This window comes from Thunnus maccoyii, chromosome 9, assembly GCF_910596095.1.
Source record: "Thunnus maccoyii chromosome 9, fThuMac1.1, whole genome shotgun sequence".
NCBI lineage: Eukaryota > Metazoa > Chordata > Actinopteri > Scombriformes > Scombridae > Thunnus > Thunnus maccoyii.
In genome coordinates this window covers 12,971,324-12,990,221 of record NC_056541.1, presented here as the reverse complement: position 1 = coordinate 12,990,221, position 18,898 = coordinate 12,971,324, and the positions used below count along the sequence as shown (strand labels likewise).

At 40.3% G+C, this 18,898-nt stretch overlaps 1 protein-coding gene across 3 annotated transcripts in view; it reads left to right on the top strand.

Moving 5' to 3' along the window:
• The window catches only part of LOC121904369 (homeobox protein orthopedia B-like), a 47,052-nt gene extending 35,728 nt beyond the window's left edge, over positions 1–11,324 (top strand). The window contains exons 1-3 of one of the 3 annotated variants that reach the window (XM_042422081.1): positions 6,283–6,549; positions 6,885–7,279; positions 10,033–11,324. In XM_042422081.1, the coding sequence (XP_042278015.1) occupies positions 6,513–6,549; positions 6,885–7,279; positions 10,033–10,536 (936 nt within the window). In that variant the 5' untranslated portion in view covers positions 6,283–6,512 and the 3' untranslated portion in view covers positions 10,537–11,324. Of the gene's footprint in view, positions 1–6,282; positions 6,589–6,884; positions 7,280–10,032 lie in introns of those variants that run through there. The other 2 variants (XM_042422080.1, XM_042422082.1) reach the window with 2 other exon arrangements.
• Positions 11,325–18,898: the final 7,574 nt, after the last annotated feature.

Genomic DNA, 18,898 nt, shown 5'->3' with positions numbered 1-18,898 from the left:
GTGTGTGAAAGCCTCTGAACCTAATTCCAATTTCTCCCTCTCCTATTTTCCAGCAAGCTGCTTTTCCATTAACTTTGGGAAAACACGGTGGCAGGTCCATTTAAAAAAGCCCGTGCTCCACCCTTCCCATAAGCGCCTCAGCTCAGGAAAATAAGAAATTAAGAGCAGGGCTCATTTCATCATCAGCCCTGTCTCTCACCCCCCTCCACTCCCCAAACACAGAGCCGGCATCCTCCAGTAGAGCTCCCGGAGGGCGGGACAAGGGAGCTTTACCTTAGCATATGTTAACTATTACAAGATGTCTTGATGGAACACAACGAAATGACTGGTAATTGACATAAAATATGACAAAGTGTTTGAGTCTTTCTGAGGAAAGCGTCGCGTATGACGGCGTATCAGCTCCGTAATGTGACTGATTAATGAAAGATCGGCCTCGCACTTACTCAGCTGATTCTGTGAAAAATGAGTTTTGTGTTGTCATTCCGACAAGCCGGCAACCACGGCCGGAAAAGACTATTAGCCGGAATCATTATCAATAGCCATATTTTCAAACTCTATTATGGCAATCAGGCTAGAATTTATTCAATAGATTTAGTTCATTTGGTTGTAATTGATAAATAATCAAAATTTATCAATGTACTTGCACACATTTCACTAACAATCAGGGAAAACTGCCCCATTTACCAGCTGACTTGGTCCAAATTAGAGCTAAATTGATGATCAATTAATCTTGGGAGGGGTAGTGCGCCGTGTTTAGCAGAGGAGCAGCAGAAATGTGGCGGGGTGGATGGAGAGGAGGGAGGAGAGAGCGGGAGGAGACGAGGAGAGGATGATGAAGAGAATGGATGGATGGGGAAAGTGTGGGATTTGTGAAGTGAGAGGCGAGCTGAACTGGCTGGGTGAGTAGGAAGCTGCGCGGTGTTGTGGACGGCGACAACAGAGCTACAACAAGTGTGTGTGTGTGTGTGTGTGTGTGTGTGTGTGTGTGTGTGTGTACTTTCTCGCTTTATTTCATAGTATCTTCTGCTTTCACATTGTTCCTATCATCACACAGCAAAGTAGAGCACATTTTTAGGATGTGCCTTTATGCGCACATGTCTCTTTTTCTCTCTATAAGCTGCATATATAGAGGCTTTTATATATATATATATATGTGTGTGTGTGTGTGTGTGTGCGCGCGCGCCTATATGTGTCAGAGTGAGCGAGTCACACACTTGAAGTATCAGGTAGATCAAGTTCGGCAAGTCACAGTGAGCAAGGTCAAAGAGACTGATCCCATTTATTCTTTAATTTGCTGAGGCATTAAATTGCAAGATGTGGCTTTGCTGCAGTTTGATAATTGCCAGCACATGTTCCTAATTTCAAGCTACTCAGAGACACTACTGACCCAAGTCCTCCCCTTTTTATCTGGTATTTTAGGTGTGTAGGAGGCATGTGTGTGTGAACATATGTATGTGTGTTTGCCACAAGAATGATTAGAAGTTATTTTCACCATCTACACCTATTAAATCACAAATAATGTGATGTCTATCTTATGCATTCTCAATGAGCTTTTGTGATCTAAATAAAAAAATATGTTATTTTCATAACACAGTAACTCATCCTGGACAACATCACCTTACTGTGACAGTTTAGAAGTTGCAATTGGTGAAAGCAGAGTTGTTTTCGGGCTGCGGTGTGAGGGGCTGTGCAGTGTGTCTAAGGTTCGCTGGCACCTGTAATGTAAGGCACTCATTACCTTCAATGATGCATTACAGCTTCCTAACGATGGAGCCACAGTAATGGACCTAACTAATGACCGGACTTAAGAAAGAACATATTCTAATAGCTGGAGCAGAACTGGAGGGAAAGTCAAGGTGTCAGGGAGGAGAAGGAATTAGATCTGTCGACAGCCGGAGAGGTCTAAATGACTGAGGTCAGAATGTAAATACAATAGATTACCGCCTATGCTTAATACTCTACTCCTCGTTAGCTAAATATTTTGCTTCTGTTTTTATGTGTGATTATAATACGATGGGATTAATTAAATAATATAGAGTATGTACGCATAGAAATTAAATTAACAGCCGGGAGGAAAAAGCACATTCAAACTGATGTAGCTTTACACTGCTGCCAGACAGTGAGGGATGATGAAAACATACATGATCAAGTGGAATCAAGCTTTTATCAGAATTGTATTGCAAACCTCAGTGGATACTCTCGGGCCAATAAGCTGTCAAAACAGATTTCACAGAAGATTTGTTTTGCTGTTGGCCCTTAAACCCTATATTTCCAAAATGTCCACGTTTCAGAAACAGAGAAAAACAGCCTTGATTTCAGATTGATTGCCATGCATTGAAAGGTTTTTCCCATGGCTTTTTTTTTTTTTTGTATTCTATACGTTTTAAGGGATACGAGTTGTGTCAATTTAATTTACCTTTAAATGAAATTAGAATATGACAATTGGAGTTGTGGGGATTTGGTATATTAGCAGATTCAGCTCCTTGAGTTTCAGTGTAAAATAGATGATTCTGAATATATGCATCTATGATTTGGGAATATTTTATACCCTGATGATACGTGCAATATTGACTGTTGTGATTCTAAATCACCAGCATCAGCAGTCCCATTAGCCTGTTTGGATTTTCACTGACTGTGTATGATGTTTAGGGCTGCCACCTTTTACTCAATTGGGTGACTAATCAGACGTTAAAAGGTCTTGGTCGACTGAGGTCATTTTAGCTGATTAGTCAATATTTATGGTCTTTTTTTAGAGGAGAGTTATTAGTCCTTAAATCATCACATCACAAACATACAGTTTGTCTGTTTTTTCAGCTAAATCTACAATTTGCTGGGTCCAAGAAACCCTATAACAAAGACAATTCTGGTGATGTCGTGAGCAGAAGTGTAAATGATTTCTGATCTGTGTGAACATAAAATTGATCTTTTTATGGAGGCGTTGTTCACTTAACAACAACTAAACCTCCAACATCCACAGAGCTCAAGTGTGTTTGTACTTTTTCTTGACGATATTAAACCAATAAACGTGTTGAAACATTTCACCTTCATGTTTAATTTTGACTGGCATGAGGTGCTGAACTTAATGCCGATGAACCACATATACCTGTTAACTTTCACCTGAGGTTGTTCACACTGGATGTTTCTGTTAATTACAAGCATCCTAAACATAGAACACCTGAGCATGGGTCACCTCTTAACAGAAATAATAATGAGACATTTTAAGGCTGCTTAAGACTCTGAACACCATTTTGTTAATGACACCTACTGTGACTTTCATTTCTATTTTAATAACCCCCTAACCACCAGCCACACATACACACACACACTCACGCCACCACCACACCACCCCTCTCCGTGACACACGCCTCTTCTTCCTCATTAAGGAAATCGCTCTTCTTTGCTGATTATTTTATTTGAGGCCGTGATTACCGCTCTGTGCACCAGATCACGCAGTAACGGAGACCAGGCGGAGGGCAGCGGGCCTAATTGGGGCATGAGATGCGCGGGGTGGTGCAGCCAGGTTGGGTGGCCGAAGAGGGAAGCCTCTAATGGGTTTGCCTGTCTGTGGCTCTCCGCTCTCGCCTCTCTCTGTGCACCTCTCGGATGCAACGCACTTATTGGTGTGCTTCTTATTCCACCGACTGTCATGAAATCACCTGCACAAAACTACGTTGTGATTTGTTAGAGTGGCGTTTCTGCAGATGGAACATCGATTTTCCCTTTAGATTTCTGTAACTGAGTGAATGCAGATGCCTACGAGGCGATGCAATAGGCCTGAACAACCAGTTCAGGCGCTGGTCTGTGTTAGTGTTTGGTTATGGTGTAAAGGATCTTATCCCCGCATCTGCCTTTTGTTACTATTCTGTTGTACTATCCTATTCTGCAAAGGCCCATATGAGCAATGGATTTAACGCAGTTTGATTGCTAAAAAACCGCGGAGAGGGTGGACATGGAATTCTTGATCTTTGAAATTGCTCTACAAAATTGCATTTGTTTTTGGTGCGCTTCCATTAAAAGTGTCTCCTCGCGTGTAAACAGCCGTTCCGCACTCAGATGCGCCGCATTAACCCGGGAGGATTGTATGTGAGTGTGTTTTTACTGGGGAAGATTGATGTGGTCCAGTTAGGGAGGCTGAGTGAGACATAGACCCATTTCAAGGGGGTTCCTCTTATTACAGCAATAAGTTACAGGCGGAGGATCGGACAGCTGAAGGGGTGTCTGCTATCCGGACTGCTTTTACTGCAACAAACCTCATATCAATATGTATCATGTCTTCAAAAATAACCACCAAACCTGTTTTAATGCAGCTTATGTTTAAATTACATTATTATTATTATTATTATTATTATTATTATTATTATTATTATTATTATTATTATTATTATTGTTGTTGTTGTTGTTATTTATTTTTTATTATTATTGTTATTATTATTGTATTTGTGTGTGTATAATAATTATTTATCTTGTTTATTTGTCTATGGGAAAAATAATATGAAATTACTACTTGGCCTCTAATTTAATAATAATAATAATAATAAAATTAATAATAATTGCATGAGCAGCGCAATTTTATTTTTAAATTAGTAAAAAGAAAAACAATAAAGCCCAGTTTGATCAAATTAGCCTCAGATAATATATTGAATAATTGCCTTAAAGTTATCCCGAATTAGAATAACATGGACGTAATTTATTATTACATTAATTTACATATTAGTATCATAAATAATTCATTACTTACATATTGATGTCATGTAATATTCAATTTTCTGCTTGTATATTTGCAAAATTTCTCTTTAGCAACAAGTGAAAATTAGCTCTGAGTTTATTACCACATTTTAGATTTTGTTTGCTTGTCTTCAGATTTACACGAATTGGAAATCAAACAACTTCCAAAGCATACAGACCGTCTCTCCGGGCTCAAGCCCTTCACAAACGCAGGGATGGCCTTACAACACACAGAGTCCCTCTCCTCCCTTTTGGTCTACACGTCTGAATCAAACGAGGCTCCTGCTCCTGCTGCTGATGCTTCTCCTGCTGCTGATTGCTTCTCCTGAACCTCGGGAGCCGGTCACAGCTTTCCTCATCTCAGTGGACCATGCACCAGTCCATTTCCTTAAGTTTTCACGCTGTGCCACATAGAGGCTACTTCCCTGCATCCCGGCAGATTGCGGTTGAGGAGCATAAAAGATGAGCTGTCTCCATGTGGTGCAGGAGGAGAGAGAGGAGTCTTCGCTCGGACGCCTCCTTTGTGCGGCTGCAAAGAAACCTATTTAGTCCCAGTCGGTGGTCTATTCACCAGGCTCACCCTGACATCTGCCAAAAGCCCTCTCTAACCAGCACTGTCTGGAGAAGTAGTGCAGATCAATGGCTGTCCTGTTAATTGTATAATAGACCTACTTATGGACCACTGCTAAAGGGGGCACAATCGTTTACTGTCTACCACGTCTGATTTTGTTTGAACCAAACAGGCCTAAATACCTTTAATTGTGCCCACGTTGATGAAAAGTCGATGGGAGTTAAAGCGGCCGATCACTAACAGAGCTTAAATCCATCTGTACTCGTTTATTTATTTATTTCCTCGATTTGTCTCCACAAATCACCTGCCATGGGGGAATGGGAGTGATATTCGTTTTGTTTGTGATTCAAGGACGGGAGGGAAGTGGGGCTCTGAGGTGCTGGATGAGGCCTGGTGTTTATAAGGCTTCTTATATATTTTCTTATAACAAACACTATAACTGTCCTGTTCTCAGTAATTTAATAAATCTTTAGCTATAAAAATATAGAGTAATTATCTTGAAAATTGTTCTAATTTATAGACATTTTTGTTATTTTGGGAAATGAGCCCTCCCTCTCTAAAGCAAAGTTAATGTCTGTGATTCATATAGTCCAATTATTTGAAAATTGAGGTGTTGATATGAATAATTTTTTTAATGGCACTACATTTGCTGGGTCAAATAAGCGTCTATACATCCTTGAGCAACATTAACCAAGCCTTTGCATGTTCCCACCTGCAGTATTTTACATGTATATCCATCTACAAACAGGAGTCCCGTCATGGCACTGGCTATATGAGATTAAACAAACACATTAAGATGTTTAACGTGGAATAATTTGAGCATGAAAAGTTAATAAATCAGAGGATGGAATGGCAGAGGATTGAATTGAATTGTAGTGTTTCGTGCGCGTTTAGGTCTATGCTCGCGCATGCTCGCGTGCGTGCGTACGTGTGTTTAAAAAAAAAAAAAAAAAAAAAGGAAAGAAAAGAAAAGAGGGGGGAGTCACGTCGCTGACATTTCCAAGCTCCTGCTCTGATTGGCTCTTATTTGAGGAAGCTCACGGGTTCTTTCAACTAATAAGCGCCTCCCCATCGCTCTAAAGGACATTATAATGCAAGGGACCTCCTTTTTTAACCACAAACCGAATTTTCGTTCATTTAGACCATATATACTTTTTAAATTGCCCCAAAGTTGTAGGGTTTTTTTGGAGCGCATTTCGCCCTGGAGCGGTACGCGATGCTCTCTCACGCCGACCTCCTGGATGCTCGGCTCGGTGAGTTATCATCACTAAACTCCGGCCCTAAACTCCACTGTAAGATTTCAACTTTTTGTTTAATCATGTGAAGTGATAAATAGAGTGTGTATTGAATTATGTTAACAGCTAAGTGGTTTATTGTTGCTCGAAGCTTTGCAGTAATTTAGCAGAAATGAGAAATGATTTGACAGCAAAATGACGATTAAGAGCCGAGCTACATGAAGTTTATTTCTTATTTTAAAATGCATCTGTCTCCTTTGTCGTATAAAGTGAATCTGTTTATGTATTTAAAGATGCACCCGCTGTAAGATTTGCCATGTATTTACTCAAAGCCTCTCTCCTCATCCTCTCAGGGATGAAGGATGCTGCAGAGTTACTCGGACACCGAGAGGCTCTAAAGTGTCGGCTCGGTGGTGGGGTGCCAGACCAGGGGCATCCGGGAGACATGGCCCCTGGTTCAGACTCTGTAGAGGGAACCACTCTTCTGCCGGGAGAAGACATCGCCACTGTGGGATCCAACTCGGCCGGCATGCCGGTGAACGGGAAGGAGCAAGAAAAGCAGCAGCAGCAACCGCAGCAAAGCTCCGGTCAGACCTCCAGTCAGCAGAAACAGAAGCGGCACAGGACGCGCTTCACCCCGGCGCAGCTCAACGAGCTGGAGCGCAGCTTCGCCAAAACCCACTACCCAGACATCTTCATGAGAGAAGAACTGGCGTTAAGGATCGGCCTCACTGAGTCCAGAGTTCAGGTAAACATTTGTGCAGTGTGGATAATTTTACAACAGGATGCAGACACTGGCGCGAGAGTGAGTGCAGGGTGTGGCATTGGGTCTAGATTTGATCTTGTTGGGGTTTCTCAGCATAAATGTCCAAAAATAATCCATTAAATCCACTTAGCAGGCAGTGAGCAATATGCTATAGACTAGATTCACATCAGGAGAGGATTCAGGAACAATGTTCTTCATAGTTTGGTCACCTCGAATAATTTTTCATTTACCACAATGTTTTGCAATCATCGCTGATCTTTTTGTCCCTAGAAATTTGTGGTCATTAGGTGTCAAGATTTTGGTGCATATGATAAGAATGTCCAAGCTAACTGGTGGATAGACGCCACTGGAGTAATCTAAGTTACATGTGTGCAGGTTGTCATTAAAGTGACAAAAATATATGTTTTAAAATATTGTATTTTGTAGTTTGATATACAGTACTGTAATAATAATATCCTGTCTCAGCATACTCAGTAAAAAGCTCGGTTCGTCAAAAAGATTGAGGGTCGATTCGTTGTGCTCTGATATTCCAGTAACAGTCGCTTTTAGAAAATTTACCAACTACAGATTATTTTAATTGAATTATATGATTCAAATATGTCATTATTTGTTCATATTTAGCCTGATAGTGAGCAATATTTAATTTTTAAAAGCGTTTACACTCAGTACACGCAGGACTCTGTCCAAGGTCCTGAAACATTTCTAACCTGCGAAAAACTAGAGAACTGGAAATTCCGATGAACCTGAAGTAAAAAAAAACAAAAAAACATCCAGGTGTCGTTTTACAATATTAAAAAATATTGTATAACCCCTCCTATCTGTTTTCTTCATTTGCTCCTTTACATTTGTCTAATATTCGTTTCTTTTTTTTAGTTTTCAATTTTAAAATCTGGACTTGCAAAAAAATAGAAAAAGTTGAGATTAATGTTTGATATCTGTATTTTTCATTTTTATTAACGAAATCGTGCCTAAAATATTCTACCAATTTCAGAATTTTATTAATCAACCCCCCCGCCCCCCCCTTTTTTGACGTAATTATGGGAATGTTTGCCACTGTATTATTTATTTAGCTTTGCTTATATATTAATTTTGTTTGAAAGTGGATATGTGTATATAATTTAGCAACAATCTAAACAGGCTGAAACAGATTATATTCACACAATGCTTTTTTTTTTTTTTTTTTTTTTTTTTTTTTTTGAACAGACATGCAGGAACATATCAGGCTCTAATAAACCAAACACATTATCAACCAATTCCAGTCTTATTTATAACAGTGAACGGGTTATTAACCAGTGATGTGAAATTCATGCAAATGATCCCACTGAAAGCAATAAAACCAGTATAATCATTAGTCACCTTAATAATCAATTCTTTATTCCATCGAGTGCAGGATCCTCGCCGCTCGGTGCAACTCTGCTCCTGCTGGCTGTTGGTAAACATTAGTGCAGGCCGTGCAGGTGCAGCCTTCAGTGGGCGTGTTGGCCCGCGTGCGTGGCTCCACAGCCTCTCCTTTTAAAACGCTCTATCAGCGACGTCTTAATAGGACTCAAGAATGTATTGTACTTTTTTAATGGAATGAGAAATTGCATTTTCTTTCCCCCCTGAGTGTAATGGGTTTGGGCGACGTTTCACGGATGGCTGAGCGGAATGAGAGCGAGATTTCACTTTTAATACGGTGGCACCGACTCACAGTCTCGCGCGCGCATTAATCACGCCCGATGATGATGAAATCTTTATAAAGCTCAACGGGGACGCGCGTGCGTTTTTAGTTGCGTATATGTGGGGTCTGTGTGTTTATGGTGCGCGCGCGTGCGTGTGGATAAGTAGGTTTTGTCTTCACATAGATTGTGTACAGTGGGCCATTTGTATTTAAGCCCACACAGTATTTGTGGCAATTTTCAGTTAATCTGCGTGTAAATAAGATGTTAGAAAGATAGATTGTTAGGCTCACTGCTGCAGAACAGCAGAAATAAAACACCCTGATGCGTTTTAATAGAAAGCCCCTTTGCTATATAATATTATATGCACAATGAAATCCCTAACCCTGGCATTGTGATGGTTTCAAATCCATCCATAACGTCTGAGAACGCAAGATGTTGTTTTAACAGTAGCCGCGTGGTTGGTATTTACAAAAACTTCATTTAAGAGGCTTCTCTTATGGTTATAAAGACTGTATACTAATATTATTCAGCATAATTCACGAATTACACCTGCTGTCGGACAGCAACCCCTCAAAGTTCTGCCCAGATTGGCTGGTAGCAGTAAAATATTCCAATAAGACATTTATGGGTCTCTACATGGGGCTCTTGTTTGCCCCAATTCAACAGTGGTCTTACAGGAGGGTCGGAATCACAGCAGAGGCCCCTTGTTGTTCAAGGACACTCAGGGTGGATTATATCGGCGGATACATGAAGGGTTCTCCAACCACCTTGCAGGCTGTCTGTCTATCCCTGCCATGGCCTAACAATATAACTGTTAACTGTATAACTCTCGGCCCTATAATGTCCTATTAGAGCCTTGAAGCTCTGTGGCGTTGCAGATTTAAGCGGGCTTGTTGTGCGTAATGGTATTTTTCAGCATATTGGGACTCGCTTTTAACATCTTTCGGCTGATGATGCCTGTAAACATCAAGGCCACCTTGCTGCCCTCATCATGGTGTAAAAACAGATACTGCTCCAAACATCTAGTGTAGTCTATCCACCTGATGGCTCATGGTTCCGTATCTCTGGTTTCAGGTTTGGTTCCAGAACAGACGCGCCAAGTGGAAGAAGAGGAAGAAGACCACCAATGTTTTCCGCGCCCCGGGGACGCTGCTCCCGACGCCAGGCCTGCCACAGTTCTCTGCCGCGGCCGCCATGGAGAACAGCCTGTGCTCCTTCCACGCCAACGACTCTCGCTGGGCCACGGGGATGCCGGGGGTCTCCCAGCTGCAGCTCCCGCCGGCCCTGGGTCGCCAGACGGGCATGGCACAGTCTCTGTCACAGTGCAGCCTGGGTCACGGCCCACCACCAAACTCCATGGGTCTCTCCAACGGCCTGTCCTCCAACGGCTCCGGTCTGCAGTCCCACCTCTACCAGTCGCATTTCCCTGGAATGTCGGCCTCTCTCTCCGGCCCCACGAACGTATCGGGCTCCCCGCAGCTGTGTAGTTCCCCGGACAGTGACATGTGGAGAGGGACAAGCATCGCGTCACTGCGACGCAAAGCGCTGGAGCACACAGTGTCCATGAGTTTCACTTAATGACTTTTCAAAACACCCCACCACACTCCTCTTACACCCAACTAACTCCCTCTCCCAGCCCCAACCTCCGGCTCTTTTTTCTGTTTTTATTCCGGCTATTTAGATCAAAACGAGAGAATGAGCGAGCTAATCAGGCCTGAAACGTGAGAAAATGGAAAAGGACAACACTGATGGACAAATGGAAGAAAAAAATAACTTGGGTTTGGGGTTATTTATCTTGTTAATTCAAAAAGGATTTTATCAACTATTGATGATAAATACTATTGTAATGATCTCGAATATAGGCCCTAATTACCGAGAGCCAAACAATCGTCGTATTTACGTTTTCATTGAGTGTGTCTTTAAGCACACATGTTATTGTGTTCAGGTGAAGTTGTGTTATGTCAAAACGGTTATTTATAAGATTGGTAACAAATTTTGGTAACAGCCTACCACACACGCACCATACTGTTGGTGGGCCTATTGAACAGGCATGCACTGTGCATGTGGATTTAAACGCTTGGATTATTTAGGGAGAAAATGGTGCACACTCAGATTGAACAGGTACTTTTGTTAGGCGACCTCAGTCTCGTCTGCATGAGACGAGAGCATACGAAAAAAAAATACAATGATCTTTCAGTAGGCCTACTCTGTTTTAGGATGTTTTGTGTAGATAAAACATTCTTGCTATGTACCCGCTGGTCTTTTTTGTGACATGTTTTAACTTATTGTATGTGCTATTACTTGACACATTTCTTAAATGTTTGATCTTACATCGAAATGCACCACATTGACGGGTTTGTACCAATTTAAAATGACAAACAAATAAAAGTAATTTTCAAGAATGTCAAAACAAGAATGATTTATGTCTCCATTATAGCACATATAGTTATTTTGTCTGAAGAATATAATTGACTCTCAGTAGTGACATTTGGTATGGTAGTGATGTTATTGTAATATCTTATTTGCTAGTTTATTCAGATTATATCCATCAAAAATGATTTTAGGAATATTGGTTAAGTCCATGGTGTAGGCTTGAATGTAATTTTGTTAAATTTGTAATGTTAGTGCTCGTTGCTCAGTGACCTGTAGGGTTTTTTTTAAACAGTGTTCATGAGGTGACAGGGTTGAAGGGTTTATGAAGGGTGACTGGTCGCACGGTGGCAGACAACTGCGGTAAAGATGTCAGTGCTGTGATGTGACGGTCATTGCCTTTAACCATGACGGTCATCCCACTGAGCAGACTGGATGGACTATACAGGAAGAATCGCAGGCCTGTGTGTGTGTATCTATGTCTAGTCAGACTACATCACTTGTATCTGCCGGGTAAAAATGGCTGCTATGATCCCATCTCACGAAATAGAGGTTACATAATCGATCAGTGGCTCAATATTTACATTGCAGCAAAATTAATCTTATTATAACACCCAAATGGGTTGTTATAGGAATACCAGAGGATGTGAAAATATCAAGACCGCCTAGTTCCCATATGAATGTTACTGACTATAATGGCTTTCCACCTTATTTTATCATTATTAAATATCAGCTTGAATCTGGGTCACATCCTGTCTGATACACAGCCTACTGCAGGCTACATCTACAGCATTGCATTAAGAACCTAGTGTAGATACAGTAGTGCCATTTTACCAAAAAGCACATGTACATACTGTACATAGACCAAGTAACTAAACTGTGGTTTATCCTCAAGTTTAAGACAGAGCTGGATCAAGGTTGTTGACGTTTCTGTTTCATTGTCAGATTTTTTAGTCAATTTCCTCTGTTATCTGTAGGCTAATAGAAGTGGAGTGGAGTGCTTCTGTAAAGTTACTGTAGTTCATATACAAGCAAGCAAGCAAGCAAAGTTTATTTATATATATATTTTTATATGTAGCACCTTTCACAAACACCAGTTACGAAGTGCTTCACAGTCAAAGAAATAAAATAAATAAATAAATAAAAAACCTGACCTGAGTTACACACCAGACTCATACTGTATAAATTGTGAGGGGGGGGGGGGGGGGGGGGGGGGGTCGAAATACAGCAAAAAACAAAAACAACAACAAACAAACAAACAAATAAGAAGTAATGCAGACTTACAGAGCTAAAATTGTGCACCTCTGCATTAGCAACAACGCGTTAAAGTCTTTTACGCACAAACAGCTGTCTCACATTTATCAACCAGTAGCCAAACAAAGATATGAGCACAAACACATGAAACAACAAGTAAAATATAATTTAAATAAATAATATAACATGTTGATCTTGTCATTTCTTAGGGACTGTCTGTTAGGAAACTAACTAAAAAATACATACTTTTTTTTTTTTTTTTTTTGCAATTTCACACAACCGATAAAAATCAATGTAAAACTGCTGCACGCCTTTACCTTCGAGGCACAGTGGGCATACAGCATACAGTCATGACACCAAAAGATTAAATATATATGAATATCATATGTTTTAAAGCTATTAAACAAACAGTATTTTGAATTATTTATGAAATCAGACACATTGTCATCCTGAAGTTGGTAAACTGACACATTTTTTATCATCAGGCGTAACTTGTATACTGTTTATTACATGTCATAACAAAAAATAAAAAATAAAAAAACAGATAAACGCCACTAAGCGATTTAGCTTTTACACCTTTTGATCATTTGACATTTATTTAAAATTCTTCATTACTTGCCCATCAGTTCCGTAAGAAAAACTCTCACCTTGTTTGCATTACTTAAATTTCAAATTATCCTGATGTGAGATGTGACGCAGCTCCGAAAGAAGTAAATAAAAATTTTCCATTATGAAAGTGAGCGGACCTCACTGTCTGCGTCAAAGATTATAAGTGTCAACTTGAGCCTGAAATCACAGCAGCTCAAATTAATCAGCGTGTTAACCTCATCTCGTTGTCAGCGCTGAGGCCAATTTACGGTCACGGGATGGTAATTGATGAGATATGGCATTACCATAAGCAGCCCCACTGCCTGTAAACTTATAATTGGAGTTTCTGTAACAATGCAGGGGGGTTAAACAAAGGATTAATCATAATTAACAAAAGTATATTACTTTTCCCATATTAAACAGTTGGTTCCCACCTTTTCTATTAACATAAATTTGTTTGCAGTAATTTACTGAATTATTGAAAATACCAACCCTAGTCAAGACCCTGAAAAATTCATTTATTCTTCTTTGTGCTCTCAGATTTGTGTGTGTGTGTGTGTGTTTCAAACCCTATGTTTCTGTTATACCCAATTAGCTTGAATGAAATAGCCTGAAGTTTTCCAACATGCAATAAAAAAAACAATTTTGACATTTTTTTCAAGCTATTTCCAAGTCTCCCATGCTGCAGAAACACAACACAGGATCACACTGTGATTACATTTATAGATTGATACAATGACCAGGTCACATTATGTTGTTTAGATTATATTATAAAGATTATATTATAAAGAAGCTTAATTACAACACACAAGGAAAGGAAAACCTGATGGTAATAAAACATTTACTTTGTCTATAAATTAAAATAAAATCAATAGTCAAATCACAATTAATGTATTGAAAATAAATGAGATAGGTTGTTATCAGTTGTTAATATTTATTTAACACATCAAACAGTGTAAATCATGAATGTCAAATCCATTTATTAGTGGAACAGAACCTCCTCAATCTGACATTTAAATTCAAAATAAATTGACATCTTTTGGGAAACTGAGAGAAATTTTAAAAACTTTATTGACTGTTTGCTTTGTTATGGTGTTGGGTCATTTTTTACCTCCCATCACACATCCCAGCTGTGGCCTTGCAAGAGTCAGTCTTTTCCTGTTTGTTTGTTTTGTTTTTTGGCTGGACCACAACAGTGGGGCCAGCCCTGACTGACTGAATGACTGACTGACTCACTAACTGAGTGAGTGAGCGAGTGAGTGAGTCAGTGAGTTAGTCAGTGAGTGACTCACTGACTCACTGATTCACTGGCTGACTTGTTTTTTGGCTGGACCACAACAGTGGTGCCAGCCCACTGACTGACTGACTGACTGAGTGACTGACTCACTGACTGACTGAGTGAGTGACTGACTGAATGACTGAGTGACTGACTGACCGACTGACCGACTGACTGACTGACTGACTGACTGAGTGACTGACACACCCACTTTACTACAAGAACCCCCCATGTAGTAAAGTAGGCGTCTTGTAGATACTGCAAAGTCTGTAGATAGACCTACTTGGGCCAAAGGCCCAAGTACCCCATTTTGCACCAACTGGCAGCAAAGGCAATTAAGCTGTTGTAATTTTTGCTGTAGGACTGTTAATATGTCACTTATTATTATTATTTTTTAATATTTTTCAGGCGAGAAAGTAACCATTTAGATTCCCAATATGTGGTCAGTTTATCCAAATAATGCCTCTTTGAAAATTTGCTGCAACGTTTTCGAAGATGTGAGGGGGCCGCTGGCTGGGCGAGACCAGATGTTGTGATTGATAGAGTCATTTGATGCAGTCATGTGATGTGGTCACATGACTGTCTTACTTGCATATACTTTAGTGTGAACAGTCTGCTGGTATTGGAATACTTAATCATTCATTTACTAGGCAATATGCAGTACATACTGATTGAATATGTAGTAGGCAGTACGCTAGTATGCGATTCCAAACACTGCTGATTGGCTTTGGTAAATGCTAGGTTGGATCAGCTGGAGGGACAAACGTTCACAAGTGCAGTTAGGTTTAAGGTAAGCTTTAGGTTAGGGTTAGGGTTACGGTTCAGGTCAGGTGCACATTGAAGAAACACAACACGTACAAATCTCGCGAGAGTTCCACAAATCGTCCCTCCAGCTGATCCAATTTAGCACCAACGAGAAGAATCTATCTGCAGTCTTGCAGACCTACATGACATACCCACTTTACTACAGGACACACCAACATTTCATACATAGTCCAGCCATATACTAGGCTTTGACCTAGTCTTGTTTTTTTAAGAATGAATGCATTTGGCCCACCCACCCTGCAGAGGCATGTAATTACAAGATATTGCATGACAACAGTTGATCAAACGTTATAACCACAGCCAAACTTACTGCTGCTCCACCCATCCATCCAGGCTGGCTGCAGTGGTGTCAGAGTGTGTGTTGTTCTGGTAAATCTAGCTCTACGCGTGGCTCAGCCCACCAGATCCAGCCCTGTGCTGACTACTGTGTCCTGGGCTGCAGTAACAGATGTGAAATCACATTACCCAAACGCTGCAATTAGTCTCACTCGCTCGCGGGTTAATGAGTTTGTGGAAATGTGCGACCCATTCCTCATTAGGTAATTTCTCATGCACTGATGAGAGAGAGAGAGAGATGTGGGTATAGCAACTCACTGGAAATGGCACATAGTATGCTCCAACACATACTGTAAGGCAAAATGCAGCATCCAGCTGTGGGCGTACACTGCAGCTGTCCAATTTTGGGAGGAAAACTTATCACCTCATCATGACTCATGGAATAAGACTTCACATGCATGCTTTTTTTTGTCTGAGAATGCACAAGAATGCATGTTACCTGTGAAATGAATTTTAAAAATCCATCGTTGTGTATTTCCATCCAAGTTCGATAACAGAGGGTTACTAAAGAATGCTGGGGTTACATCAGTGTGTCTCATTATAAACTGGCTATGCCTATTTCCTCACTGCTAGGCCAAAGAGCCTGTGTGTGAATAGACAGCCTAGGGCAAAGCTCTGTCAGGACACAATGGACGACAACAAAAGAACTAATTAGCAATCAATTACCGACGTGTTTCTGTCCTGCACCTTTTATCTGGTTGTAGAGCAGGTTACCACTCAACATGTCCCATTCACACACACACATACACCACCTGCTGCCTGTGTATGTGTGTGTGTGCATCCAATATGTGTGGTTTTTGGTGAATTTGGATTATTGTAGGGATGTATGTGGTAACCCAGTGATACGTGGTGTGATGCAGGAGAATGTAAGCTCTCTCCCTTGTGAGATAAAGGTGAAAAATCTTCAAATTAATCCAATTTATGCCTTTAGAGGAAGTTGCTTTTCACTGTGTCTGCGTCTCTGATTGTAAAAGATAGTTGTTCATTAGCCTCATCTGTGCCAATCAGTGTCTCTTTCTTCATAAACGCTCCTTTGTTGTATCTCATTGCCTCTGTTCATTGTTGTGATTACTTGTAGTTGATCTAAGTTTAGACTGAGGAGAAACATTTCTTACATTAAAGAATTTTCAATCTGCAACTTTATAAAAACCAACATAGATAAAGTAGATTTAGTGTTTGCCTAATTTGGGCATGTGGCTTGCTCATTTCAGCATCTCCCTCTTCACTGCGGTGTACCATGCACATATGCACACACACACACACCCTCACACAAACGCACACACGCACACACAGTGACATCTGGGGGGAAAGTGTGCTGTGAGGAGGCTGCGAGTGCCTCTCATGATAACAACTCTGCATCTCAACAACCTGCATCCATCATCATCAACACTAACATCTGCTCTGAGCCTCAGCCTTAAATCTCTTTCTACCCCCCTTCAACCCTTTACCTCTCTCTACTTTTCACCCTCTCTCCTCTCTCCTTTCTTCTTCTGTTTCACTTCTGTCTATCTTTTCTTCATGAGATGCCAGTGTGTATGTGACTGATTCTTTTTTTTTTTTTTTTAAACCCTCTGCTCAATCTGCTTTGACTCTCATCCAAACTCTCCCGTCATGAATTTGCAGCATATATGTGAATGTGTTTTGGTTTCAGCCATCTTTAAAATCAATATTTAATGATGATGTTATCAGTGCTTTTATGTGTAATTTAGCTGGTGTGTCAGTATGAATGAGAAACTGTCAGCTTTATGGCATTAAGCATTTATTTTCTGTTAATGGGTGCTCCTGGTGGTATTACAAAACAAAACCCGGTGGACGTCTGATGGATTTGTCTGTTTCATTTCTGTTCATGCATGCATTCACAGCCGTGCCTGCATGCATACAGTACATGTCTCCTTATAAACACACAAAGTCTAGTTGATTGTTCAAAATGTATAAAATAAGGAATCTACAAATAAATGCCTTGAATACTAGACTTTGATGTGACATTTCTTGCTTTATAATACCAGAATATGAACACATTGCCTCGCATTGATTTGATCTTAAAACACAATCTATCAAAGTAGCTGTTTGGATGATTTTGACATTTTCCAAAGCCATGAAAGTTACTTCACCTCCTCAGCTCTGGGAGCCAACATTGTTGAGAGGCAATAATCATGATAGTTTTCTCAGTCATTTTTCTCCCAATAACAAGCCATTTTTAATCCAATTAGGAGTGCTAACGTGAGAGGCATAATACCACGGCCCCTGGGACAGATGAGAGAATATGCAGGACATTTATCCCGACAGTCAATATTGGATTTCTCACTAAGCAGCTGTGCCTGCTCTCTCTGACATTCTCCACCTCTGCACAGTGATCCGTCCTGATTAAACCAGCTTTTCTATTTTATCAACATTCATTACATGACCTGGTCATGCATGGCCACGGAAACCAGGAGCAGCAAAGTTACATGCTTAACACTGGGGTTTTCCTACTGCTCTTTTTCATTGACCTCAACTGTTTAATGAAAGATGATATATCACATTGCTGTCTTTTGGATCTTTGTCCTTGCACTGTTTTTGAAACTGTAGGAGCAGATAGTGTTATGGTATTCCCCAAAAACTTTCCTACCACAGACTAACAGTCTAGATGTCGTTTTTTTTATGTTGAACCTGAATGCAGGTGGTTTAAATGAGTTTTTATTAAAACACAGTTCTGTGATTAGAATATCCAACAATTGTTCTACTTCATTTACTGATTCAAATCCTTTCATTATAATTGAGTGTTAAGCATGGAAAAGTCAGATTTCTGCTCATATTTCTTGTTTTATTCAGTTCACACAGCTTTACAAAGAAAATATAATTTAGTGTACAACACTTCAGGATAAGAAAGCAACAAAGAACTGTCAGTACTTTGATGCCAACTGTGGCTAAACATTGCCACCTTCTGGTAGCTGTCAGAGCTGTGCAAAAAAACGTTTTTTATTCATTCATGTATTTTTTTAAAAGTCTAGACAGATGGTCAATACATTTTTTTATCTCATCTCTGTATCACTTAATGAAATATGTTAACTCTACAGAGGGTTGTACAATTATTGTCCCATCAAAACATAGCTGGTAAAATAGAGAAAATGCATGAAAAGGAGGGCTGCTGTTTATAGCTGATTGCAGTCGATACATTTATGCAGCGCACTGAATCATTGTCATTGAGTGCATTGATTATGTGGTCTAATCAATGTTTATTAGGCTGGATAAGACTGGCCAGACCACAGCAGAGGCTGGATGATGAAGGAACACATTTGCTAAGTGTCAACG